The following is a 26,189-nucleotide window of genomic DNA, read 5'->3' on the forward strand; positions in this document are numbered from 1 at the left end:
CAAGGACAGGGTAGGGAACAGAATTATGTGAATGAGACCAGTTGTCCTGGTCTGCATCAGCCTTGTGTGGCCATCCCATTGATGCTGTGAAGAAGAGAGCCTTGTGATATTGGGAAACACAAATGCAGCTTGCTGGGAAGATCTGGGTGGTGGTAGTAACTGAGTGACTGTAAATTCAATTTTATTCTCAGTTTCATTACCTCCTGATGCCAGCATGATCATGTTCACTTTAAAATGTTGTTGTTGGGGCCGGGTGGAGTCCTCTGTTGGGTTTTGAGGAGGGTTGTTGTCCCCTGTGGATTTTGGGCACGTGTTAGCTGTGTGTGTGCTGGCTGGTAGCAGGACACACAGAAGAATCTTTCCTCCTGCCAGATCTGACCCTGCTCTCTTGTACTTTCGTGTGTTTACTTGTGTTTATCCAGAGAGTCCAGCCTGGGCTGCTGGTCTTCCCTGGGGAGTTGGAGGAGCAGCAGGTGTGGTGGCTGCCCAGCTTCTCAAAGGCAGGATGGTTTGAGAGCTGGATGACAGCAGCATCCATCCGCCTGTGATGGGAAGCCCAGGGGACCCGAGTTTCCTCCCATCTCCTTCTCTTCCTCCCTTGGGGAATGCCTGTGTCGATTTGAGCAATTTTCCCATCAGTGCCTCAACAGTTCTGCCCTTTGAGGGAAGCTACTGAGTTGTAGTAATAATATTGTTGCAGCTGCCACAGGCTAGGACCTTGAAGCCTGCTGCTTCTTCAGATGTGAAGAAAGACTTGTGTGCCTTGGGCACATCTTTTGCTGTGATAGCTTGTGGCCTAAGAAGTATTCTGCCTCCCTGCAAGTCTTTCTTTGCTTTGTTATCTAGATAAAAATCCTCTGGGTGCTCTGGCCCTTCACATCAGCCTGCTCCGGCAAAACAAACTTTAGAACTTGCCCAGAGTCAAGAGTAAAGATTTTCACAGCAGGTTGGCTGCTTTTTACCTTGAAGTGCTTTGTGGGAGGAGAGTTATTTATCTCAAGGCAGTGCTTTGTTTCCTTTCCTTTCTGTTTGGCTCCCAGCATTCTGAGCCTTGTGTTTGAGGCACTGTTACTGTAGGGCTCCATGCAGAATTTGCATAGAGGAGTAAGAAAACAGTAATAAGGATCAGAGAAAACTGGATGCATTTGGTGGGTTGTGTGTAGGGGTCTTCTCCTCCCCTACGCCTTCTTTCTTTTTTGCCTCTGATGTGATACTTTGAAAAAAGAGAGGAGGAAGTATAAGAAATGCCTCCAGTTACAGTGTTAGCTTTGCCTCAAAATACTGTGTGTTTATTCACTAAGGACATGATGACATTTGGGGCATTTATTGATGGTTTCAGTGCATGTTATGTGAAACCAAAACATTAAAGGAAGATTAATGAAAAACTGACAAATGAAGAAATAGAAGCAAAAGTCTCCAAGGGATGTAAAAACATGACTTTCACCCTGAGGAGTATAGGTTAGCCTTGGCTGCAACATGGCAAAAGGTTCCTCTTCTCTCCCCCCCACATTTCATTCGTACAGAAATACTGGAACATTTTGGAATGAATGCTCTCACTAATGTTTTCACCAGTGGTTTCTTGGCACATACATATCCGATCTCCAGCTACTGTTGCTTGTGAAAACAAGTATATCTCTTTTGAAAAGTGGGCAAGCACTGATCTTCTGGGGTGTTTAAACGCAGTCTTGAAAATTCCTCATGTCACCTTTGAGTTGACTTATTCATTGCTTATTTTCAGGTCTTGCCTATGTTTGTATCCTGGGTAGGAACTCCTTTTGTTTGTATAAATCATCCCACCGTAGCCAGAGAGGAAACCAGCAGAGAGGATCAGTCTGCTTCATTACTAACAGCACTTGAGTGTCACGATGCTGTTGGGGTCAGCAGCAATGTTCACTGAGCAGGGCAGAGATTTCTGTGCCCTCAAGAAGCTCAGCAGAGAAACCCGATAATCCGCGCTCGTGCATCCGCTCCACGTACTCGCTCCGACTTGCAATGTGGGTGTCTTTCCCTGGCAAACCATCTGCTCTTACTTCAGGGCTTGGATCTCAGGTTGCAGTGCAGTTAAGGGCTTGATCCTGGCCGGTGTGGGTTGCCCACTGCTTGTCCAGGCTGCTGCTGCTTGCACTGTGGCTTGCAGGCTCAAGCCCGTGTTGAAGAATTTTGAGTAGTGTGGTTACCCTCTTTGTCATAGGTTCCCCGTGTTGGGATTGTTTGCTCTGGGATACAGATGTAGGGTTCTGCCTTTGTGTAACCTCTTTGAGCTTTGTTTCTTCAGTCATTATATCAACCATTAATGTACTTGGTGCAAAACTGTTATTTTGTCTCCTCAGTTTCTTGTTTTCCTTAATTGTTTTTCATTCTCATCCATTCAGGACCTCATCTGCTGCTCTTCTGGGTAGTTTTTTTACAGGCTTTACTGTCCCATCCAGGTTTTACAAGGCTGCCAGTCCTGGTTAATAACTGCATTGAGCACATAGAGTAGCTTACCAGGATTGGTTTTTTGTTTTTTTTTTTTTTTATCTATTACAACATACAGACTTTGTCCACTATATTTCTGGGACTAAAATGCTGTTTCCAGGAAGGTGGGCTTGAGCAAGAGAGTTTTCATCATCCTGGAGAATAGTCTGTGTTTGTTCAGAAGCCCAGTGGTATAATTCTCTGCCCAAGCTCCCAGCTCACTGAAGCACAAGCAGTGCTAGCCCAGCATTGCCTCAACCTCAAGTGCAGCTGCTCAGCTTGGATCACAGGTAGAGATTATTTTGTATGTGCAGGCAAACCCTGGAGTGTTACAGGATGAAATCTACTCTGTTTGTTTGTTTGTTTCTCTTTTTCAAGTACCAGCCCATCCCTCTCCACCAAGCAATACAAACACCTCCATTGCCGTACACAGGAATACAGTAAATCAAAGCCCCAGAAACAGAGTGGGCTCAGGTGGTTTTGCTTTTAGTCTTGCTCTGTTCCTTACTCTTTTCAAACATCATCTCATGCAGCTTTGTGTTTCCAGCCTGAAAAAACACAATGGACCAGAGGCACAGTGCATTTGACTGTTTTGTTGTGGCCAACCACAATGTGAAACAAATTTGAGCTCACAACATGATTGTTCAAATAATAGGTGATATTTTAATACAGTACTGATCTAGCTGGTAATGCTTATTAAAATGGGAAACTTCATTATAGAGTAAAGTTGTAGTTTTAAATTTGCCTGGCTCTGTTTGAGACTGAGACAGCTCAAAAAACTTAGAACATGTAAGTACAGGCTTCCTCTGCCATCTCCTTGGCCTAGCTGTTCTCAACATGCAGTGGCACACATGCTTATGAGTTGGCAGGATCCAGAACTGTAGTAGGCCAGGCAAATACAAAGGAAAATGGGTATTATATTATAAATATAATTTTCATGTGTCATGTTGGAAAAAAATACTCCACAAAACCAAAACAGAGCCCTCCCCCACCACAATGAAAACAGTGCTGGGCAAGCCTTGGTTGGATTAATTACAATAAAACCAAGTCACACTTTTCTTTGATCCTACTTTATTGTCTCCCATTTCAGTGAGCTGTTTTGGTGGCATGATCTGAAACTCTTCAAAGTTGTAGGAACCAAATGATTATTTGAGCACAGCCATTGCTGTAGGAATGTGCATTATATATGTCTGGAGTATTAAAATTGGCCTGCATAAGTAGAAGAATCTAATCTAGCAATCATATTTTACTGGAATTTCTTTGTTTTCTATTTCTGTGCTCCAAAGTTTAACAAATTAAATAAATATAGAGAAACCTTGTTGCCCCCTGGGAATTTAGTGCACTTGCCAGGTACACTAGCACTTGGGGCATTTTACAGCAGGACTGACTCTTGTGCTGCAGCAATTTCTCTGTTACAGGCTACAAGAGGAAAGAAGCAGTGGGTTTGTTTTTAGCAGAGCTGACAAAAGGACGTAGGGTACAATTCCAAAAGGCTTGCAACAAATCCGTGTAGATGTTTAATGATTTTAACCTGTGCAGATTGCAGGTTGCTTTGCAGAGATTTTGCCACAGATCCAGAAAAGCTTTTAAGGATGCAGAGCGGGCTTTTATGACAGCCCCAACTGAACAACTTCTGTGCTGCAACCTCAGCTGGATTCTGCAGATGCAATCTCCTCTCTTCTGGCCCTTGGGGCGTTGCAAGTCTAACTTTGACAGGAGGAAAAATAGGTTTATTGATATACTGTGTCCCAGGGTGTGAAATATTCTCCCCTAAGTTGTACTAGTGCTCTTGTAGAGGATCCCCTGCTTGGGTTGGCCCACACTGCCTCTGTCCTGTGTACCAGATTTCACTGCAGTGCTTGTGCACCCTGCAGAGGTGTTTGGGGCTCACTGTAAGGTTTCTGCAGCCTCCCAGCTGGAAATGTCCAGTTTATAGCAATACATTTCCCTAGCCCTTGGCTGGGAAGAGGCTGCCTGTACACTTCTCCAAAGCAGCAGAGCCTTGTTATCATCTTGCTCTTTGAGGCTTTTTCTGAAGCCAGTCTGCTTGGGTGAGAGAGGCTCAGAGGGCCTTGCATGGTGCCTGCAAACCTGAAGTAGCACTAATATCTTGCCCCAGGTGGTTACATTGGCTTCCAGTCCTAGAGGGAGAAAGTGGGACATCGAAGAGTCTTGGTCGCTGCATCTGGACCAGTATTTAGAAGTGATGTAGAACAAACATTACCAGCTTTTCCAGCTGAATTGGAATTTGGAATTTTCTTCCTGCTTGAGGTGTTAACGCCTTATCTGAACAGGAGTGAGCTGTATGTGTTGTTTTGGTGGAGAATGCAGAATGGGTGGTCATTGAAGCTGACAGAAATGCTCTGGAGATGAAGTTTTAGCCCACTGTAGCATTGCCACACCACGTGAGAGATGCACTGAGAAGTGATGAGTGAGGGTCCTTCTGCTTTGTGTTCTGAGCAAACACAGAATTCACCTTTGTGAGCTGCAATAAACTAGAAATTGGGAGGAAGGAGTATTACCAGGAATCTAGTTAGCAAACCTTGAGGAGACAGCAGATCTTATCCCAACTTGCATAATGAGACCATGTCAAACCAAGAAAGAAATCAAATCTCCTGGCTGTATTCTGTGCACCCATCATCATCATCAGACCACTCTTCTTCTTTCATTTTTGTCCTTAAGCAGGGAAACTCAAGACTCCCTTTTGTCCCTGGGGTGCTGTGGTATGGGCTCTCACTACTCTTGGGCGTTCTGCTTTCAGCCCTGGAATGTTTCTGTGCTTGTCGCTCGCTCGAGGATTTAAGCCATTTATTTTGTTTGTTTATAATAGAGTTCTGGTGGGAAGACAGATGTTATGTGGGAAAGCTATTTTCCGGATCTGTTTATCCCTGTTATGTGGGATCTCACAGACCACCAGTAGCAAGTAGCTATTAGGCATCAGCTTTGAGAGATTGGCATTTTCGGAAGAGGAAATGTATTAGCTCTTGTAAGCAGCTTTGCAACAAACCCAATGACTTCTTGGCACACTTTGGCTTGGTGTTTAAAATAGATTGGAGTATGTCTTTGTTTCAATATAGCCATTTGACCTTTTGAAATATTAGTATTTTAGGAGATGGTCTGTATTTGTTTGTATCTGGCAGTAAAGAGCTGACTTGAATTCCCAAAATACATTATCTAAGCAGCACTTAGCTGAGAAGACATAGTTCTAAATAAATCTCATTTAAATGCCTGTATTCAAAATTAAAAAACAGGGTTTTCACTTTGTCATCTTTCTTTATCTTGATGTCTCAGGCTACTTCAAGGAACTTAGCAATTAAATTGTGTGTTAATATGGTAGCAGAAGAGGGACAAGTCTTTGTGTTCCGAAGAATTCATGTTTCAAAATAAAATGTTCAAGACTTGGCCTTCATCTCTTTTCTGCTGATACTTTGCAACACTGGTTTCACAGCAGGCTGAGCTCACAAATTCCTAAGATTTAGGAGGAAACAATTTACTAATGTTTTATCAGAGAAGAGTCCTAATTGGGGTATCTATGCACTTGGGAAGACTAGAAGGCTTCTTACTCTTGGGCATCTGTTACTCTTGCCAGGAATCTGTGGACTTCCAAATTGCCAAGGCTGCATGTGTTGAGAGAGTGCAAAGTAAACACTGTAGAAAGGCAATTTTAGCATTTCCATCTTGTTCAGCCAAAGAGATTAGACATAGTTGGAAAATTATTTCCTCTGTAGGGGGAGGATGGCCACAAAACTAGAACAATTTTTTCTTTATTTGAACAGCATTTACATAAGCACACACTGCGGTGTGTGCTTGGAAGAAGCAAAACTCTGAATTATTTGGCTGCTTCTGATCCATCCCAGGAGTAGGAAACACTACAAGGATGAGCTGTGAGAGTCTCTGGAGGCCTCATGCCACTTGTTTTATCACTGGTTTATCCCACTCAGTTTGGGACAGAAAATGCCATGTGAGTTCACAGCTTGCCTGTGCGTATGTGTGCAATGGAAAATGGGAAATATTCTTCTCCTTGCTTTCTGCTTGGGAGCAGATTTAGTAGCATTTAGCAGGAAATTGCTTTAGGCATGGAAGTTAGGTCTGGAAGGGTTTCAGCAATTAATATTTTTCCTTTGTTATTGCAGCCCTGGCCGTAATTCGGTGCTCTGCTGAGCATGTTGGTCAATAGCACTGGGCTCCTCATGCCTCTCCTCCCATTTCAAAGTGCAACTCACAGTGTTTTCTCTAAGAAATGTTGTGGGGAAAAATCCAAATAGTCATTGTACCTCGGATGCTGAGATATCACCGCACAGAAGCCCTTTAGAATAATTGAAAAAACTATTGTTTTGGGTTTTTTTTCTTCTGTATTTACTGCAAATGTAATCCAAGTAATGGGAACCTGTGCCTTTTGTGTAGAGCATGAGATACCAAGCACTTGGGGGTTTATTGATCTTTGGTCAGTGTCTGCAGGCAGGATGGAATGGAGTTTTGGCATTTTTGCCACTCAGTGAATTTGATTGCAGCCCTTGGAGCTGGAGGGAGGTACAGCAAGCTCTGGGATGTCTGACAGTAGGCTTAAGGATTCAAGTGGATTGTGTCATGAGCAGACATGGGAGTCATGGTGTACAGAATTGGTTTTCCTTCAGGCCAGCAGTGCATGGGATCTAACAGAGTGAAACAACACATTCCGCCTTGGCTTTCCAAGGGTGGCTGTGAGTACGCTGAGAATCTGGAAATAAAAATTGCACTTCACATCTGCTGAGGAACCATGGCAGGACTTTGGCTTTAGCCCTGACACTAAATCTCTCCTTTGGCAGAAACCTGTCTGAGGCTGCTCCCCTTCAGGTTTCTTCTGTGCCTGAGGCTTTGACAAGGCAACATGTGGTTGGGAAGAGAGGCACAGTCCGATGCCAGCCTTCCCTTGTGGAGTTTGGTGTGAGTGCCCCAGGGCTGCAGCAGAGCTCGTGTGACATTTGCCATGCAGATGGAGTCAGTCCTCTGTGAACATCTGTGTCCTTTTGCCTTTCCCTCCCCCAGCTGAATTAGTCACAGAAATATGGTACGATGGGGCTTTCTTTTAGAAAATGTCCATAAGAGGTTTTCAGTAATGCAGAAATAGCTACTTGGTGCCCAACAGAGAGAGCATCTAACAAGTGTTTGAGAATGTATGAACATATTTATTCATTGCTAGAATTAGGCCTTTTCTTTTTTTGTTTGTGTCCACAAAACTGTTAAATGGGCAAATAATGTATAAGCAGCAAAGATATGTTAAAAAAAAAATCCCACAATAGTTTTCTCTTTTCCTTCAACAGACATACATTGGCAGCGTGGTGATATCGATAAACCCCTACAGATCTCTACCCATTTATACTCCAGAGAAAGTGGAAGAATACAGAAATCGAAACTTCTATGAACTCAGTCCTCACATGTAAGTACAGCAAAGAAATTTTAGTTTTCATTCTGTCCAGGAACAGATGGTACCAGCTGTCTCTCTCCTCAAAAGATCTGTTGATTAAAGCAACCAAAATGAAAATCACACCACCACTCCCCCAAAATGAATTTTTATTAGCTGAGCCGTATTTTAAAGTGAAGTTAAAATGAGTTATTTTTTTTCTTTCATGCACTTAGGCTCTGGTATGTGCATTTTAGAACATTTCCCCCCAGCTTCTAGCAGCAGCCAGTATTACAGCACTGTAAAGTAAGCAGTCTCTTCTCAGGGAAATCTGTTTCTTTCAAAGTCCAAAGTGCCTCCTGGAAGCCTCGAGGTGTTAAATATGTTTGAATAATATAGTGTTACTTTTGATGTTTGAAACTCTTAATTTATCTTTGTGCAATGCAGAAAAAAAACCAAAAAACCCTCTCATGATGAATGCAGAAATGTGTTGGATATTCTGAATGGTAACTGTAAGAAAATTAAAGCTTCTCTGTGCTGGGTGGAAATGAGCCCATTCATAGGGGACAGCCAGAGCACCATAAATGCCTAATGCAAACTTTAAGACTAAAATAGGATGAATAATAGGACAAGGTGCCGTTTGCAGGTACGTGGTCTTCAAGGTCTGCATGCTGCAGCAATAATTTTTATTTTGCAGTCGTAGTGGTGAGGCTGAAGGCAGCTGTTCCTCCCTCAGTGTGACACTGGGAAGGAGAAGTGTTTCCAGCTGGTTGTGAGGTTGCACCTGACTCTTCAGCACAAATTCAGGAGACTGGCTTGAGGAATCAGTGGTTGGATAAGTGTCTAAACAGGGCCATACATTTATGCATTTTCCTTCAGTGTTAACTTTTAGGCTAAATGAAAATTGCCTGTAGAAAGAGTTCTGGAATTATTTGGTTCTGATTAATTTATTGCCTTAACACTTCATCTGTCTCTCTCCCAGATGCATGGTCTGAAATGCAAACAGCCCAATAATCAGATGAAATAAGCTTCTGGTAGTTCTTGGACCTCTTGGTTCTGAACTCTGGCTAAATTCAGGTTTTCTTTCTTCACAGTTTTGTTTAGCAACCCCAATAGCTTAACTAAATTGACACAGTTCCTTGGCAAAAGAACTATCTGCTCTGCTAATTTTGTTCAGCTGCATAAAATTTGCTGTCAAATGATGGAATATTTTAAAAATAAAACCTGTGAGTTAAAGTTTGTCTGACATTCTGAAAGTATGTGTATTTGGTTGCACCTTGAATCAAGTACATAGTAGTATATTGATCTCCACATTTTTCTGTCTCTCTTGAGAGATGGTTTTCCAGAACAGAGAACAGAAATGGTCAAGAGTCATTCTTGTGTGTATTATGAGAGTCTGAACTTGGTAGAAAAGTATTTCATAAACATCATTCATCACTCATGACAATAGTTGTAGGGTCAGGTTCCCACCTCACAGCAAGGACTTCTGGAGCCCAAACACTAGAAATCTACTTTAAGACTGAAGTGAGAAAATATTGACTTTTAATTTTTGTCAGGAGATCTCAGTTGCTTGATAGTAATAGATTTTCCTTGCATGCTTGTATAGAGTCCCAAGTTAAGAAAAGTTTAAGCCTAATTTGTTTGGACAGCTATGATCTCTTCACAGATTTTTGTTATTTTGTATTGCTTCTGTGTGAGAGTTTTGTCTTCTGATACCTACTGAGTGAACAAAATATTTTTAAAAATCAATGATTAGGTATTAATCTTTGTTGTGGTTTTTATTACTGGTGTATCATTTCCAAACTGTAGAAATATCAAGTGATATTACTTTATGGTGACCTTGCTTCCTTTCCCACCTGTCTCTAGATGCTTATGGGAATTGCAGAATCAAGAGAGTCACTTTTGGCTCTGCTAAAATTGGTAAACTTCTCACCATCTTCAGGAGATGTTTGGGCAGTATTGGAGGTGTATAAAACAAGTGCTGTGTGGGCTGCCTTATGGCATCTCTGGCAAGCCTAAACCACGTTTCATCCCCTTTAATGTGGAGTTCCTTGTACTGCACCTGAGGATTTGTGCCAGTCCGGCTGTCCACTGTGCAGAGGTGGAGCTGGACTTGGATGCTGGTTAGGAGATCATGAGCTGGGCTTAGGGTGGCCACAGAGTCCTGCATGAGCCAGGCCTGGGCTCTTCAGCAGCACTGTGCTTGCCTACCCTGCTGGTCAGGACAGACTGAGGGCTGACAGACTGTGGGATGGAGCTGGCATCATCCCATCCTTGCAGCCTGCAGCTAATTCTAGGGTTGGCTGCTCTGGCAGCAGTGGGTCACAGCTAAAAGCAGGGTTCAGGCATGTCCAGGGAGGTTCTGCACTTCCACAGAGACCTTGCAGTCTTCAAGGTGGTGTTTTTTTTAGCTGCTCAGGAACTTTAATGAGGAGATGCTGTGAGACAAATTGCAATTTGTGGCGTTTGTTCTGCCACGGGGGGAAAATCCCCCCCATTGATTTGTGGAAAGGTACATACTTATTTTTCTTTGATGTGCAAATCTCTGTTGAGCCATGGACTCTTGAGAAGAACTGATTGTGGGTAAGCCCACTGCACCATTTAGGTGTACCTTGGGAAAGAAAGATTTTGGTTCCTATGGTGTGATCCTGAGCAAAGTAAAATTCTTGACTATTTAGAAGGAAACTAATGCATCCAACCTAGAAAGTGTGTCTAGGAGCAAAATTAGATAAAGTGTGTTTCTTATTTCAACGTCTCTTTTGTGGTAAATAATGTAACTTTGTACTAGTGCTAGCTAGAAAAATGCAAGCAATTATTTAAAACAAAATTTCTGTCAGTGGTTTGGTTAGAGATTGCTATAGAAACCAGGTCAGTATGGCATGAAAACACTTCTATCTCCTGTTGGTATAATAGCTCAAATTCCCCAATGTCTGCAGTTTTGAAGAGAACGTTCAGGTTTGGGAAGCCCAGGATTTAAGTGTCAGCATCTCTAGAGCAATCTGCCATGGGATGTTCCCATAGCTGTCTGGGAGCTCCTGGAGAACCAAAATCGTGTTTTATTTATTTTCCAGGAGTTTTGTGTGAGCTTCTGTCTAGGCTGGAGCTGCTTGTGTGTGGTGATAGGGAGGGTGTGCTTGAGAATGTCAGCTGTCCCAGCTAAAGAAAAGGCTTGGCCAGCACAGGAAAACAGAAGGAGAAAGAGACAGAAGTTTAGAATAAACAAAGGACATTCATACCTGTGGATTTCCTGCTCTATGTGACCGCTGGAGGAAACACACCTTAGGGAGTGCAAAGTCTGTTCAGGTGTTTTCTTAGCCTTAATCTGAAAGAGGAAGGAGGGAACACCTCATCCTCTGTTCTGTGTTTCCTCAAGAGCGTCTGTGAGAGTGACTGATGCTTTCAGTGACGCCAGTTAATACTTAATTGCAGGGCTTGGGTAGGGTTTGCCTTTCTGTTTTGGTTGCTTTTTTTTTTTTAAATGATCTCTGGAAAGAGTAGGGCCACAGTCACACTTTGAATGGGCAGCCAAACTGAATTGCTGCGACAAAGTTTCTGGTCAGGTGATTTTGGATAGCGTTTTAGCTGATAAAATTTGATCCAAGAGGTTTTATTCCTCTCTGAGTGCACTACTGTTGTTGTGGCACCGTGTAATAGAAGTGTTATTTTTCTAGGTCTCCTGGAATGCTTGTTTTCATAGTCTGTGGCTGTTTGCATAGGTGTAATAGGAAGTTTACCAAGCTTTTTAATTGCTGGCTTGTTGTTTTTGTTTTAATGCTGTTAATCTCGCTGGTTTTGTCTTTATCTGCAAGGCAGGATCAAACTTGTCTCTGACTTGGCAGGGCAGAGTATGACATTTCAGTGTTCAAACAGTTTGCTGCAGTTCTTACACTTCTGTTCTGCTCTCTCAGTTGATGTAATTACTCTTTCAGTTGATGTAATTGCTGCTTTGCTTACTTTGTGGCTGAGCTAGTCATGAGAGCAAACCAAGCTGTCTGTCTTGCTATTTTACATTGATTTTTGCTGGTGACAAAGGCAGCTGCTGGCATCTTTGAAGTGAATGCAATGGGAAATCAAATAGATTATCATCCCACGTATTTGTAACCATCATACTGTATCACTTTCCTACCAGTAACAGAGAGTAGGTGCTTTCTTGAATTTCCTGTTTTAACCTTGTCTCCTGGCTACTAACAGCTCTCTGTTCCTGACAGGGAAGGTGGCAGGTGGCTTTTTGCTCCCCTTTAAGGTCTGAGATGCCCTACCTGCTTACTCTAAGAGAATTACAGATTATTTTAAGTTGAGGGACAAAGTAAAAGTGGCAGCTGTACTGCTAATGGCCAGCTACATTCAAATAAGAGTTTAGTCCCTGTGCATTTTTTTTGGCTATGCACTGAGATTTTTAGGGCAGCATTAGAAATCTGGAGGTGGCTTTTATCAGACACTTATTGAATTCCACTTAGGCAATTTGCAGTATGTTTTATTTACTTATTATTAAATCTTTAAAATCTACATTTCTGAAGTTGTCTGAATGGTTTTGCATGTAAAGCTTTCAAATTTAGTCTTAAATTTATGCAGGCAACTCCAGAAAACCAGCTTGTCTTTATATGGGATACAAGCACAAATATATCAATGTGATACTTATTAAAATACAATAACGAGGAACTTATTAATGTTCCTCATTTCATTTATTATCATGTAGATAATTATTTGGATAGATCATTATCTGTGGATATCTGCAGTTACTCTGACAATGAATACCATTTTCTGTTTCCTTTCCAACTTTTGAGCCAATGTAAATGCTGAATATAGAAGTTAAATTTTTACTTCTGGTTCTTTTTCCTTTTTTTGCTGGTGTTAAAGGATTGGATGTTTCCAGGAACACCAAGGTTTCAGTAGCTCTTTTTCCTTTATGATGTAAAGCAAACATTTTTGTCTGAAGGGTGTGATAAAGCCCCAGCTGTGAACAATAGTTTTTACCTGTATGTAAAACTAAGCTTTTACCCATAGGTAGCAGAGTGGTAAGATGTATAGTAGCTCTCTTTATTTGTTGAAGAAGATGATGGTGGGATGAGAGCTGTGACATAGTTAAGTGTCCTTCATTGCCCCAGTATGTTTATTTTAGCATTTCTGTTTCAGCTTGTACTTTTCCTAATCTTCATTTTCTTTCTTTTTTAATTTTTTTAACCACCCCACTGTAGTTTTCTTCACCTTGCAGTATCCGATTTTACAGACATTTTGTTCTTATTCCTAATAATTCCTGGCTTCTCCAGAGACTCAGTATTTGGACTCGTTCATGTGGCTCAGCAGAGTTCTGCTGACAGAAGATATTTATGGCTGAGGGAAGATGGTCAATTCAGAGGTTAGTTGGCATAATTGACCACTGGGCAGAGAGAGAACATCTACAGCTGGTGGAAATCATGAATAGCAGTTAGAGAGGACTGTCAGTACCTAATTGTTAAATCCATGCTTGGAGTGAATTGAAAGAAGAGAGGTGGAGCCCTACAGAGAACCTTGAAGTCTCTTTTTAGTGAGGGTCAGACTTATTATTCTCTTAACCTCTGCAGAGAGGCCGAGCTGGGTGTGGTGTGCCCATGAACGTAAGTCCCTCAAGCATAGAGGTGAGAAGGGGATGAGGCATCACACTTGCTTCAAGAGCCAGAAGGACTTCATGCCTAAGAAATCTTCTATTGCGGTGTTCTCTCACACCAACCATGGCATGCACGGTTCCCTACATTTTACACTTGGCTGGAGACCTCAGAAGTCCTGAGGAGTTCTGAGGAAGGCAGCTGTGTAGTGGCCATACTGAAGTGAATGACCTCTGAAGAGCATTTTGCCCCTTTGAAGGCTTAGGGTATAAAGCAGGGTTTCTCCCACATACAACAACAAATTTAGCTTTTTCCTGAAATTTGAGCAGGGCTGTTTTAGTGGGTTTGGATAGCACATAATGCAGCTGTATTGCTCCAGAGCTGGATATAGTCTTATTGATAAGAACAGTAGTTGCTTGTTTGCTGCTGGTTTTAGATTGCATGAAATTTTCTAATAATGCAGAATAATACAGGAACTGATTTATGGCAGGATGTACGGTTGTAAGGAAGCTCCAAAAATGCACCCAACACCCAAGAAGTACAAACAGCCTGAAAAAGCAGTGTGTATATGAATGTTATGCTTTATTTAAATTCTCAGAATATTCTGAGGTGACATTTAGAGTGGATTCCAAAGTTTGGTGGAATGAGCCTTTCTGCTGGTCCTCTAAGTAGCTCAGTCTAATTTAAGAAGTGGAAAAGGCCCTTTAAATTCTTTTTGCATGGCACTGGTGCTGTTGGTGTCCAGGCCATGGCATGTCCAAGACGGGAACAGATGATGCAGAGCTTTGTGCAGGTGGGCTGGGGCTGACAGGGCTGAGTGGAGCCAGGGTTGCATTTCTGTGCTCTTGTGGCATTTAAACACTTCCTAGCCTAGGGAGGAGTATATATAGAGACCTCAGGGGATATAAAAAGCCTCAAGGCAAAACTGCCTCCCAAAATACCCCAGGAGATGGAGAGTGCTGCCTGCCTCTGGTCTCGCCCTCCCTCCTCTCTCTGTCTCTCAGTAGCTGCAGCGGTGTGTTCTGCCAGGACAAAAGTGTTCAAAAGCACTGCTTGTGCTGGCTCACAGAGTGCTGGAGTGTCCACAGCCACAGCAGCTGGCAGTGCTGGCAGTCACAGCTCCTGAGGTCCCCTCTCTGGGCAGGACCCACCTGGCCCCAGGGGAGCCTGCTCACCCGTCAGTGTCTCCTTTGGGGAGCTGTGTGTGGTCCTGGCCAGCACTCACGTGCCCAGGGGGCTTCTTGAAGGAGAGAATGCAAGGATTTGGGTACCTTTAAAACATAGTGAGTTTGTCAGGGAAACACTTCACTTGAGATCTGTTCCAGATGCTTCTGTAACTCCATAATTGTTGTCATGGTGTACAAAGGAAAATAATCTTGGAGCATCCTTCATGAATTAACTGCTGGCTTAGAGCCTCAACGAAATAACTTTGTTTTCAGAACTGTTTTCAAATATTTACTTGTACCCCTGTACACAACATACTTCACATTTGACTTCAGTCACATTGGGGAGAGAGAGTCAAATGTTTCTGGTTATCTGTGACGATCTCTTTCTCTTTTTTTTTTTTTCCCTTGCATGTGAGTGTATTTGCTATAATCTGTGTTTATTTGTAAGCACAGAAAAGTTTGGAACTTGGCTAGATTATTAGACTGAAGATAATTAAGAAAAAATAAAAAAAAAAGGTGTCTGAATATATGTTGAGGATGTGTGTAAATGCTTCAGCAGTCTAAACTAATGGTAACTTTTTTGCCAGATCCTCTTTCTCTTATTTTCCTGGAACTGGATTGTTCTGTCTAGCATTCATATTATGCCATTGATATTTTTAGGACATAAAATACCAAGATTTTTTAAAACTAATTCATGTTGTCACATGAAGTAGGATATTCAATAGCTTCATTTTTCCTTTCATTAGAATTTTGGGACTTTTTGCACGATGAAAATAATGAATAGTACTTAAAAAGGAGACACTGCTGTGTTTCCTTTCTTAAATACAGTCTGAAAAGTGAGGACAGGTAGAGGCCCTGTCAAAAAGGAGACAAATCCCATTTTATGCAGTGTGTGTATATGGACCAGAATTTTCATTATGCCTTTCCTGCACTGGCAGCCTGGTACTCTTTAAGATCTGGGATTTCAAATTGCAAGTAAGAACAGCTGTTGTTCTTTCATTGAAAGTGTCTCATTGTGTTTAATGGTTGTCTTTTTTTCTTCTTTTTTTCTTTCTTTTTTTTTCTTTAAGTAATTTAGAGTGCACCAGCAAATGCCCATCTGCTCTGCTAGGAGCCTTTGTCACGGTTTTTGATACAGCATAAACAAGGTTGATGTTTAAAGCCTTAAAGAAACGCTGGTAAAATTTCAGATATTGTACCACTGTTAGCAGCAGATCATTTCCCATTCAGTCTCTTCAGTATGCAGAAGACCCTGATTTTTTAAACTCTGGGTACAGCATGGTTAATGTAGTTTGGGTTATTAGGGATAAACTTTTTCATGTTAAGAATCAGGAAATGCAGTCTTAATATTTACAGTCTAGCACACTGAATAATCTTGTATTTGTGTTTTGAATAGATAAGAGAACTGGGACTCGGGTTTACAAACAAAGGTCTGAACTACAAAGACAGTTTAATTGTGGTCATTTCACTAACTTAGTTTCAATCTGCATTTTTCTTCCATACAGTTTCCATTTTGCATACTGCAGAAATGATTTTTTAGTTGCTAAACCTTGTGGAGTTCAAGCTGCAACTGGTCTTAATCACTCCAAGATGATTCTTGGTGAGGATGCAGTGAGGATGAAAACAAATATGTGCAGTTGACATCCTCCTTGAGCATCAGCATTCCAGCCAAGGACGTAGATGCAGTGGATTGTGGCTGGAAATTGTCCACATGGGCTGAATTGGAGCCTCATGTTTGAGCAGTCTGAAGGAGGCTTTTCATTTCTTCCTGTGACCATTCATAGAAAGATAATTTTGGACATATGTCCACAAATCTCATTCACAAACTTGAGCAAATGCCATTTAGTAGACTAGACAGACATGCTAGCTCCATGTTTTACCTGAGCTAACAAGCTCTCAGAAACTCAGATAAGCCTTAGTGCCTACTTTGCCCAGGGGTTCATGGCAGGGACTTTGTTTGGAAAAGAGAGCTGGGAGGCAAAAATTAGGTTGTGTAAGACTTCTTAACTTCCTAACAAACTACTTGGTTTTTTAAGAGAACTTAAGAGTTACTTGCAAAATCAAAAAGGATTCAGTAACACCTCTGAGTAGAGTAGCAGCATAACTATGTAATTACATAGTGTTGACATTGCCTTTCAGAAGTTTTCCAGATAAGTGAATTACTTTTATTTGCAGTTCTGCCACTGTTGTCTCTGATAAACCCAGGTTTGGATTGGACTGGAACAGTTGCCCAGAGAAGCTGTGGCTGCTCCATCTCTGGAATTGTTCAGGGCCAGGCTGGATGGGGCTTGGAGCAGCCTGGGATAGCAAAGGTGTCCCTGCCCATGGCAGAGGGGTTGGAATGAGATGATCTTTAAGGTCCTTTCCAATCCAGTCCTGTGATTCTCTGTTTCTCCAGTACCATGATATGAATTTGATGGAACGCTTGGCATTTTTTTTCTGCTGGCGAACTGTTGCACTCCACTGCAGCGTGTTGCACCAATGCATGGCTGGCATCTATTTACCTGTGTCACCAGACAGCTGTGGAGTCACTCCACAGTGGACCTTTTGAGATGATGTGCTGCATGCTGGAGTTGAATTGTGCTGGATTATTTTCTTTCTGTCTCTTTCTGTGCAGTGAGGATGTGAAACTGTGCACCTCACTTTGCTGTTTTGCTCTCCCTGAGTGCTGGTACATGTTTCTTTACTTTAGAATAAAGGAATTTATTTTTCTCTCTTGAGTTAGCAAAGTGGAGCAAATTTATCTGGAAAGCACTGATAGATCTGCAATAAAATTATTTGGAGTGAGGGATGTTCCTGCATGAGCACATGGTATCAATAAACCCTGCATGGTTCCAAAACTTGACTTGCTGTATCTCTGCTGTCCCTGCATCAGGAGGAAATTACTTATTTCTGCCTTCTGACTTCAGGATGCTTCCTGGGGCTGCAGGGAAAAAAAGCAGGGCTTTCTGTTTTCTAAGCAAGAGAATGTTTTTTTGAGGCAGAGATATGGAACACTGTTTTCTAAACATTTTTTTGTGTAAAATCATAAGAGCAGCACTCTACCCTTAATGCCTCAGGAAAACCCCTCAACCAGTACAGCTCTATTGGAATTTCATTTGTGAGATGAAGCAGTCACTGGAATTTTTGAACAAAGCAAATCAGTGCTCTGCCATTGTCTGGGAAAAGCATACACTCTAAGTCCCAAAGATACATCCTATTTATAAAGTTATTCATAGTGTATTCCTGTCTGTATAGGAAGAAACAAGTTATAATAATCATTGTTCCTCTAATAGGATTATAGAGTCTTGCCTTGTAAGTATTCAACTTGACCTGGAGTCTGGGCTTGTTATTTCTGAGATAGCCATGAATAATTTGAAGGACCCCTTTTAACCACTACCTGTGTTTTAAAAATGAGGAATAATTGGTTTTATTTTGATAGAAAACGTATTCTTTGTAGCCAGCTAAGACAAGATGAATTACAGTTTTTTGGGGGGGTTACTGATAGCATGCTATTCTCATGGTGTAGCACAATCAAAGCATTTCTTGTTCTGCAGAAAAAAATATTATGTAAAATTTGGTCAAAGCTGAACTGAACATGTGTGTTTGGCAAGTGAACTTCCCTGTGTTTCAGACACATGCTGTATTAGGTACAGCAACTAATTCAATTTTCTGTAAAAATATTGAGAGTCTCTATATTTCAATGCAGAAAGAGAATACTGTTTTCTCCTGCTTTTTTTCCCCCCTTCCCTGTCCCAGCAACCCTTCATTTCCATACATGTGCAAAAGCTCAGAGGTGCAATCTGCTTCTGCGTAGATGAAACAGCAAACTGGGATTTTAAATAATTTTGTGCCCTCTAGTTAAACTCTGACAGAAGCCAAGCATGGCTAATCAGTTTGCCCCTCTCCTCCCTTACTGTTCAGCTGTCTGACCCCTTGCTGCTCCAGTTGAACCAGGGAAGTGGAATAAATTCTAAATTTTACAAGCCTCAGGGACTGGAAAGCTTCAGAAGGTCCATGGAGACAAATGAGGAGCTTGCCATCAGCATTTCTGCTGTGCCATGAAGCTGCTTCTGCCCTGGTGTCTGCAGGATTCTGTAGAGCATTTGGGATGGCAGTTTAGGAAAAACCTGCAGTTTCTGATGTAAAATGTGGCTACCAGGGAGCTTCAGCCTATGGTTTTGCAGTAAGAACACAAGAGTGTAGGACTTGGTTGGTCTAGGCAGTCATTAAATCAAACGTGCAATTGCTGATTCATCCTAGCAAATAAACATCTAATTAAATCTGAGTTTTGATGAAACAATAGAAAACACTTCCTGTGCTTCCCTTCAAGGATATCCTAGCCCAGTAAAATTATTGGGCTAGGTGTGTGGGAGGCCTGTCTGTGTCCTCCTGTGTAGGAGCTGGTGTCTGCCTTGGGTGAGGCAGCCTGGTTTTGGGGTGAGAGAGTGTTTGGGTGACACACTGGTCTGGTTAATGCTGTGGGACTGGGACTTACTGGTTTGTGCTGGAGTGAACCCAGTGTTAGTATGGATGATGGCTGTGTGCCATCCAGCTGGCTGATGTAATGTCAAGGGAAATGGGACTAGTCAAGAGGGAATCCAAGCAAGGAGACACCTGCTTCCCTGCTCAGCCTTGATGTATGTGTATCTTCACTTTGACCTGCTCCAAATAGGAGTTTGCTGGTTTAGTTCCCTTCTGTAGGCAAAGTCATGTTTGGGTGCAGCTCATGGTGTGTACAGCTGGCACTGGTGCACATCAGCTCAGTCTGGTGTGCCCAGCTCAACCTGAATTTCCATGGAAGATGTATCAGGGGGACAGGCACCTGTTGGCTTGGCTATCTGCAGCTCCAGGGCTCTGCTGCTGCTCCCCTGTGCCACCAGCCTGCATTCCCAACCTTGGGTCCATGCCCAGACTCCTGGTGATCTGCTGGGTGTATTTCACTGGACTGAGCTCTGGGATGGGATGTGGCCATGCTTATTAGGCTTGCTAAGACTCAGAGGGAGACTTTATTTTGTAGCCTGGGTTGGCAAGTGGCATGGTCATCCTCAGCTACAGAGGTCCTCTTTTGCTCTGGTTGATGGAAAATAAGGCAGCAGCTGGGTCACAGGCTCCTGGTAAAAGGCACTTCTTGTTTTCCATCCTGTTAATGTGAGCTCTAACAAGATTTCTTACATGTTGTTGAAATAGGCAGAAAATCAATGGCTGCATTTTTGGCTTTTCTGTACAGTGCTGGGGAAAGATCACTGTTGCTTTAAAAAAATATATTTATTTTTTTTCAACTTAGAGTAAAAGGAAGTGATCAAAACTGATAAAGTCTCCCTTAGAGTGAAATGTGAGAGGGAAAAGGACCAAACTTTGGTGAGCTGGGAGGTTGTGCAGGAACAGTATTTTGGGAAAAAGCATTGTCTGCACCTCTCTATAGGGAGGTCTTGGAGTTGAAGTTCATTGGAGACTTCTTAAATCTGCTTCAGTGTGAGAAAGACAAGATTCTCAGCAAGAACTTTTTTCTTTTTGTCCAGACCTCAGATTATTGGTCTGAGACAAGTCTTTTGCTAAACCTGCAGTGTATATATGAGCTTCAGAGGTTATGTTATATTCCCAGTCTACCAGAAAATAATTCTCTCTGCCTTAGTAGTAGCCCATGTACTGAAGTGTTTCACTCATGAAAATTGAGTGGCTTTGTCCTCTTTCCCCTCCCTTTTTTTCTGTCCCTTTCCCTCTGCAAATGATGGCTGCTTCCTGCAAACCAAACGGGCTGATTTGCACAGCTTTGGGCTTTATTCTGCATCTAATAGTGTCCCCGTGGCTCCTGTGAATAGCGGGGTGGGGAGGCCTGTGCAGGAGGTACCCTGCTGCTGTGTGTGTTACCACACAGGGTTGTTGATGAAACAGGTTTCTGTGCTCACCAGGAAAACAGAAATGGAGGATATGAATAGGAGCTAAGGCTTTCCATCTGTCTTAGCACACCTCTTTATCTTGGGGTTTAAATTTGTTTTATTTTTTCTCCCTGATTGGCATTTTTGAAAGAGCAGCTGCTTGCCTGTGAAGGTCTATCCTAGCTGATGCCCCATCAATTCAGCTGTTACTTCATTCACTCCAGTGGCAGGCTAATCAACCTTTTCTTTTCAAGTGTGTCAAAGTGCTGAACATGAGACAGTTTGTAATTATGGAAAATGGGAGTACACTTTTTATCCTTAGGGCAATTAAATGATTCTGCACTATGAGCTAATACTATAAATAATCTCTTGTAGTTGTTTTTCCTGAATGGTGAATTTTCCACTGAGCTTCAGTGGGTGGAGGGATATATATAGCAAATAGTGATGATTTACAATGTAAAGCCTCAAAGCACTTTCTAAAATCTGCTTCAACTCTTCCTAGCTCAGGTTGTTAGAATTTTCATACTGAAACAAATTGTAATTCTGACATTTTCCCACTGCATGTCATGAGAGGAAGAAATAATTTCTTTGCTGTTACCCTGCTACTGAGCACTTCTATGCATTCAGAAAGAGAAGGAAGGAAATTAAATGATGCTCTTAACTAAACTTGAATTAAACTACATTCTGTGTAAAATTTGTATTAAAAATGCATGCACAATTTACATATTGCTGCTGTTCTTTTCAGTCTAGCATGGCATAGAGTTTTTGATAAGCCTGGCCTTTAGCATCCTGCCAATGTGTTCAGACACATTTGGGCAGAAATGAATCCTGGTACCTGAGCAGTTGAGCCCTGTTACCAGGACTGTGATTCATGAGGAATCAGAACAGACAAGAAAAGAGGTTTTCCTCATTTGCTTTGAAAACAGCAAATGAGTTGTCGGCCAATGGCCAAGATAAAGCAATAGATGTTCTGAAATGGGGACCAGGGATCTCTGAATCAAAGCAACATCTGGTAAAGGAGTGAATTGGCTCTATTAGTGCATGAGAACAGCAATTGGAGAGAATTTAAGATAGCGTTAGCTAGTTACTTTTAATTGAGAATGCTAAGGCAAATGAAAGGAAGAATGAAAGTGATAACACAAAGAAACCACCAGTATCTGGCAAATACTGATCCTAGTGAGCTTGGCTTAAAGGAAAAAGATGGAAGAAAAGCTGCACCTGTGAATTTCTGCCTGTAAGAGGGATGTTTTTATGGCCTTTGTAGTGGTGGGTGCAGTCTGGAGTGTTCAAGTGCAGCACTTGCTGCTTGTCTCAGGGTGTCTCTTCCTGACCCCAGTGTTCAAGCACAGAGATGCTGTGGAGGTGCTGAAAATTCCCAGTGCTCTTTGGAAATCTCCCTCGGAGGGCCATGCTGTTTCCCTTTGTTAAATTTTTGGGCTGGGACTGATCTGGCCATCTGGAGCTTGTGGCTGGACAGGCTGTGCTATAAAGAAGCAGAGGCTGCTCACTGAGCTAGGTGTGGGCGGTGTTTCGATCTCAAATTGCTTCTATACTTAAGTCTCAGCTAAAAGAGAGCTCCAGTAAATGCTTCTGTGTTTGTTGTGGTAAGAGAATGTCATCTGCCTCCATGAAAACCTAAAAATCAAAGGAGAGCTTATTATAAGGTATGGTAACTGATACTGCTGACACACTCATCAGCTAATTCGAAACACATGGTTTATAGCTGCTTTTTAAACCATTCTAAAATTTTACTTAGGCTCTGTAATTGTGAGGTGGCTCAAGGAGTGGTATGTGGTTTAAATCCATGGTTACAAATGTTGGCTTCACAGAGCCATGTCTCTTCACGTTGCTAAAAGGAAAAAACTGGGATTCTTTGTGGTCTGTAGAGCATTAATATGTGTTAAACTTAGATGACCTTAAATGAAGTTATTTTTTAAATGAGTAGCATGAAATTCTATTTTTTTAAATCGGATACAGTTTGAACTAAAAGACTCGAAGTTTGTTTTTGTTTGGGTTTTCTATTACTGTAAAGATAGATAACAGATAGGAAGGACTGTGAGGTGTGATGTTGTGCCATGAAAGACAACATGAGATCTGAATTGATGTATCTTTTTCTTTAAGATAAAGATCTTTGTTTAAAAAGATTTGACATCAATGTGCTATTGCTTTTTGCAGTGCCAGAAAGACAAGTCTTAGTTGTTTAAATGGACCCTTGGTCATTCCTCCTCCAGTTGGATTGTTGGAGCAGTGGCTGAAACATCAGTGGTAGATTTTACAGCACTGCTGCTGGGTCACTTTTGATAAGTACTTATGGAAAATCTTCTTTTGAAATGAGCTGGCTTATTTTTTCTTAGTAGTTAATATTTGATACCCTGGTGGAGTATTAGGCTTTGTGGGTTGTGTAGATTGGAGAAAATGGCAGGAAATCTCTGACTAGATTGGATTAAACCAGAACTGGATGAAACCCCCCTCTCTCCTCCAACTTCAGAAACCTCATTGCAGTATCAGGCTCTCAGTTTTTCTGTGGAGGAAGGAGAAAAACCATGATTTGGTGTCTTTAACTATGCAGTGCAGGGAGAGCTAATAAATACATCAAGCAGTAAAATACGTTTTGACAGGGGCTGTTGAGAAACTTAAATTCAGTGTATTAGAAAAGATGAATGGGTACTAAGCTGATTAACTCATAACTCAGTATATCAACAGAGAATACTTCCTCTGTGCTTGATGCTGATTTCATTTTCTAGTGTGAAACTACTGCCAAGAAAATTGTTTCAAAAGTGAAAACTAGTTGATGGCCAAGACTGCTTGAAGGACAAGAGGCACAGAATGAGCCATCCAGTCTGTAAATTTGAAAAGTGTCTCAGAGTCTTATTTTCTTGCTGAAAGACAGTTTCCTCCTGTTAGACCTGCTGAAATCACAGCATTGTTGTTGAAGTTTGTATCGCATGGCCCATGAATACTCAGTGCAATTTATTTCTTTCATCTTCATCCTGTTGCTTTTCGTTTTTTCCTTGCAAAAAGGAAGGTAATCTGTGCTGTAATAAGCTTTTCTGAGTGCTGTTGTACTCTTCAAATTGCAAGTAACATTCAAATCTGCAGCAACATTCAAAAAATATTATTAATTTCCTAAATATGTCTGTAACAGAGTCTGGTAAAGTGTTATTGCTACTGTAGTTTGGATTCCAAACAGTAAAATGGGTGCCAGAAATTGTGTCATGGTCTCTCAGCAGCAGCAAAATATTTTATATTTTTTTTGCTAGTTCTCCAGCATGTTGGCCACATCACAATGTGACTTTGTTGTAATGCTAAAAACATTACAGCCTGCTACTCTCTCGTAAACACATTTTCACCTCCAGCTGAACTACTGAGTTCAAATGCTTCAATCAGCACAGCAGTATGAATGTTTGAGAGATCAGCCTTGCCCTGGGTTCAGGGGGATGTGTATCCAAAGGAGTTAATGACCTTTGATCACGGGTGTTAAGTGGATGCTGCAGCCATCTGTGCAGAGAGGAGAATTGTGATTTAGTGCCTTGGACAAAACAGGCTGGAGAAAAGCAGTGAGAGTGGAGGATGGAGCTGGGCAGGCAGATGTGCTGCAGGAGAGAAGATGGGAGGGACACAAAGAGGGGGGAAATGATGGCTGAGCATCCTTGGCAGGCCCTGGAAGCAGAGGGAAGGGTGTTATGCTCAGGAGCAAAGGAGCTGCTTTGGAGGTGTTTAATTTCCTCATTTCCCAAATCTGTCAGAGTGCCCCTCGCTTGGTCACCTGGCTCTCTTGCAGGGTGGCTGCCTGGTAACATGATGTGACCATAAAGCCAAACAAAACCAAAACCCAAATAAGCAAATGTGGGATGAGCCTAATACAGGTGAGGGATGAGGAAGTGGAAAGAAGGGTGTTGCACATCCACCTGGATAAATTGGAGACATGTCATGCTCTTCATAAACTTCTGGGGAGAAAAGCCTGAAGCTAAGGGACAGTGGTAGCAATAAGTACAGACTAATTTTAGTATATGTAGGCTTAATATTTGAAGCTTTCAAACTGCAAGGAGCCTCTAGAAAAGGCCCTGCTTGCATCATGCTCCTGCTTCCCATAGCTGGTGTCATGGCAAAGAGCTTCCTCTTCCATAAAGGAGCTGTGGTTCCCTGTGAAAAAACCAGCACCATATACCTATAGTGTCCAAAACAAATACTTGATCTGTTTGCTGTTATCAGCTGAAGCTCCGGAACTGTTGCAGAATAAAGAATCAAGTTTCTAAAAAGCGCATTGAACCTGCAATGATTCTGCATCTTGTGCTGACCTGAAAGTGCATTTCTGTTTTTCATGCATGGTTTGGTTGCTGTAAATAATAAACAATATCCACTTTTGGATATATATAAACACTAAATATTTTACTAGATGCAGTAGTCTAACAAAACTCTTGGTCTGTTGAGCAGCTGTTTTATTTCATGTAACAATATACTGTGTTTGGGTATCATATTTTTTCTTTAATTGGGTTATGCACATGTGCCTTTTTATTTAGATTTTGCTTTTATGTCCTTTTTTAGATACTACTTGTTCAAGTTTTTCAAAGGGGAAAATGCTTAGTTTCCAGAGTACTTCATTAATTGAAAAACACAGTTGAAAAAAAAAAATCTTTATTCTGTCTCAAAATTACTACTAAAGAAAACTAAATATAAGTAAAATATCTGCATTTCTTCAAAGTATATGTTGCTGCATAGCAGTTAAACACATCTGGATTCAAATTGCAGCCCAGGAGTTTCAGGGTCATGATATTCTGAGCTCCAGGAAAAGACATTTTTGGTACAGGAAATCTGTTGGTCCTTATTATATTCTTTAGATTCCCTACATGACATCACACTTACTGGATTAAGAGCAGAGTGGGAAATAATTCTGCATATTCATGCACAAATCCAGCTATACCCAAAGGATTAAAATACTCAGTGTTTTATAAGGTTGTGAGATTTTTTTTAGTGAGTAACAATTGTGGCTTATGATGTAATTATTCTTAGGATTCTCCTCTTTCCTTTGTCTTAGAGACATCTTCAGACAAACCATGCCCTGATGTTGCATTGACATTTTTTCAGTGGAGAATATGACATATTGTTCAATGAAGAAAGATAACTACACTTCCCTAAAATTCTGTTATTTTGTTTTGAACTTGCTGTCTTTAGGAAAACTTGAAGATTATCTTTACTTGGACCTGGAAGAGGTCTAAATAAGCCTCTGAGAAAAAAATCCAGTTTGCTTCTGTAGGTCTTTATATTCTGAAAAGTGAATGCTTCACCAGTTATGGAACATTAGCACGTGGAGATTTTTGGTTTTTTGTTGGTTTTTCTTTTTTTTTTTTTTTCTTCCTGGGTGTGCAAAGGACAGATTGCAATTGTTGTCAGTATTTGGTAGTTTTTTGTTTCTAATTCTCAATTGGCTCTTTCTTTCTTTGCAGCTTTGCTCTGTCTGATGAAGCTTACAGATCTTTAAGGGACCAGGACAAAGACCAATGCATCCTCATCACAGGAGAGAGTGGAGCTGGGAAAACAGGTAAGGTGCAGTTAGGATTTAATTGAAAAGCATTCAGGGGTGTTGAGAGTCTTGCAAAGGGAAGCTGGAGCTGGTGAGAGTTGAGAGATGTCAGTAACCCTTTGTGTGTGGCCACTGCAGAAAGTGATGCTGCCACACTTGATGCTGCAGATGTGGACTGACATAAAATAATTTTTTTCACACTGTCACCACATTGAAGTCCCATGT

At 41.6% G+C, this 26,189-nt stretch overlaps 1 protein-coding gene across 5 annotated transcripts in view; it reads left to right on the forward strand.

The window, feature by feature from the left end:
- MYO1B (myosin IB) overlaps positions 1-26,189 on the forward strand; it is a 104,444-nt gene that overhangs the window by 20,732 nt on the left and 57,523 nt on the right. For all 5 annotated transcript variants that reach the window (XM_033064597.2, XM_033064596.2, XM_033064594.2 and 2 more), the window contains 2 exons: positions 7,758-7,873; positions 25,888-25,982. In XM_033064597.2, coding sequence (XP_032920488.1) covers positions 7,758-7,873; positions 25,888-25,982 — 211 coding nt within the window. The remainder of the gene's footprint in view (positions 1-7,757; positions 7,874-25,887; positions 25,983-26,189) is intronic.

Source organism: Catharus ustulatus, chromosome 7, assembly GCF_009819885.2.
Source record: "Catharus ustulatus isolate bCatUst1 chromosome 7, bCatUst1.pri.v2, whole genome shotgun sequence".
NCBI lineage: Eukaryota > Metazoa > Chordata > Aves > Passeriformes > Turdidae > Catharus > Catharus ustulatus.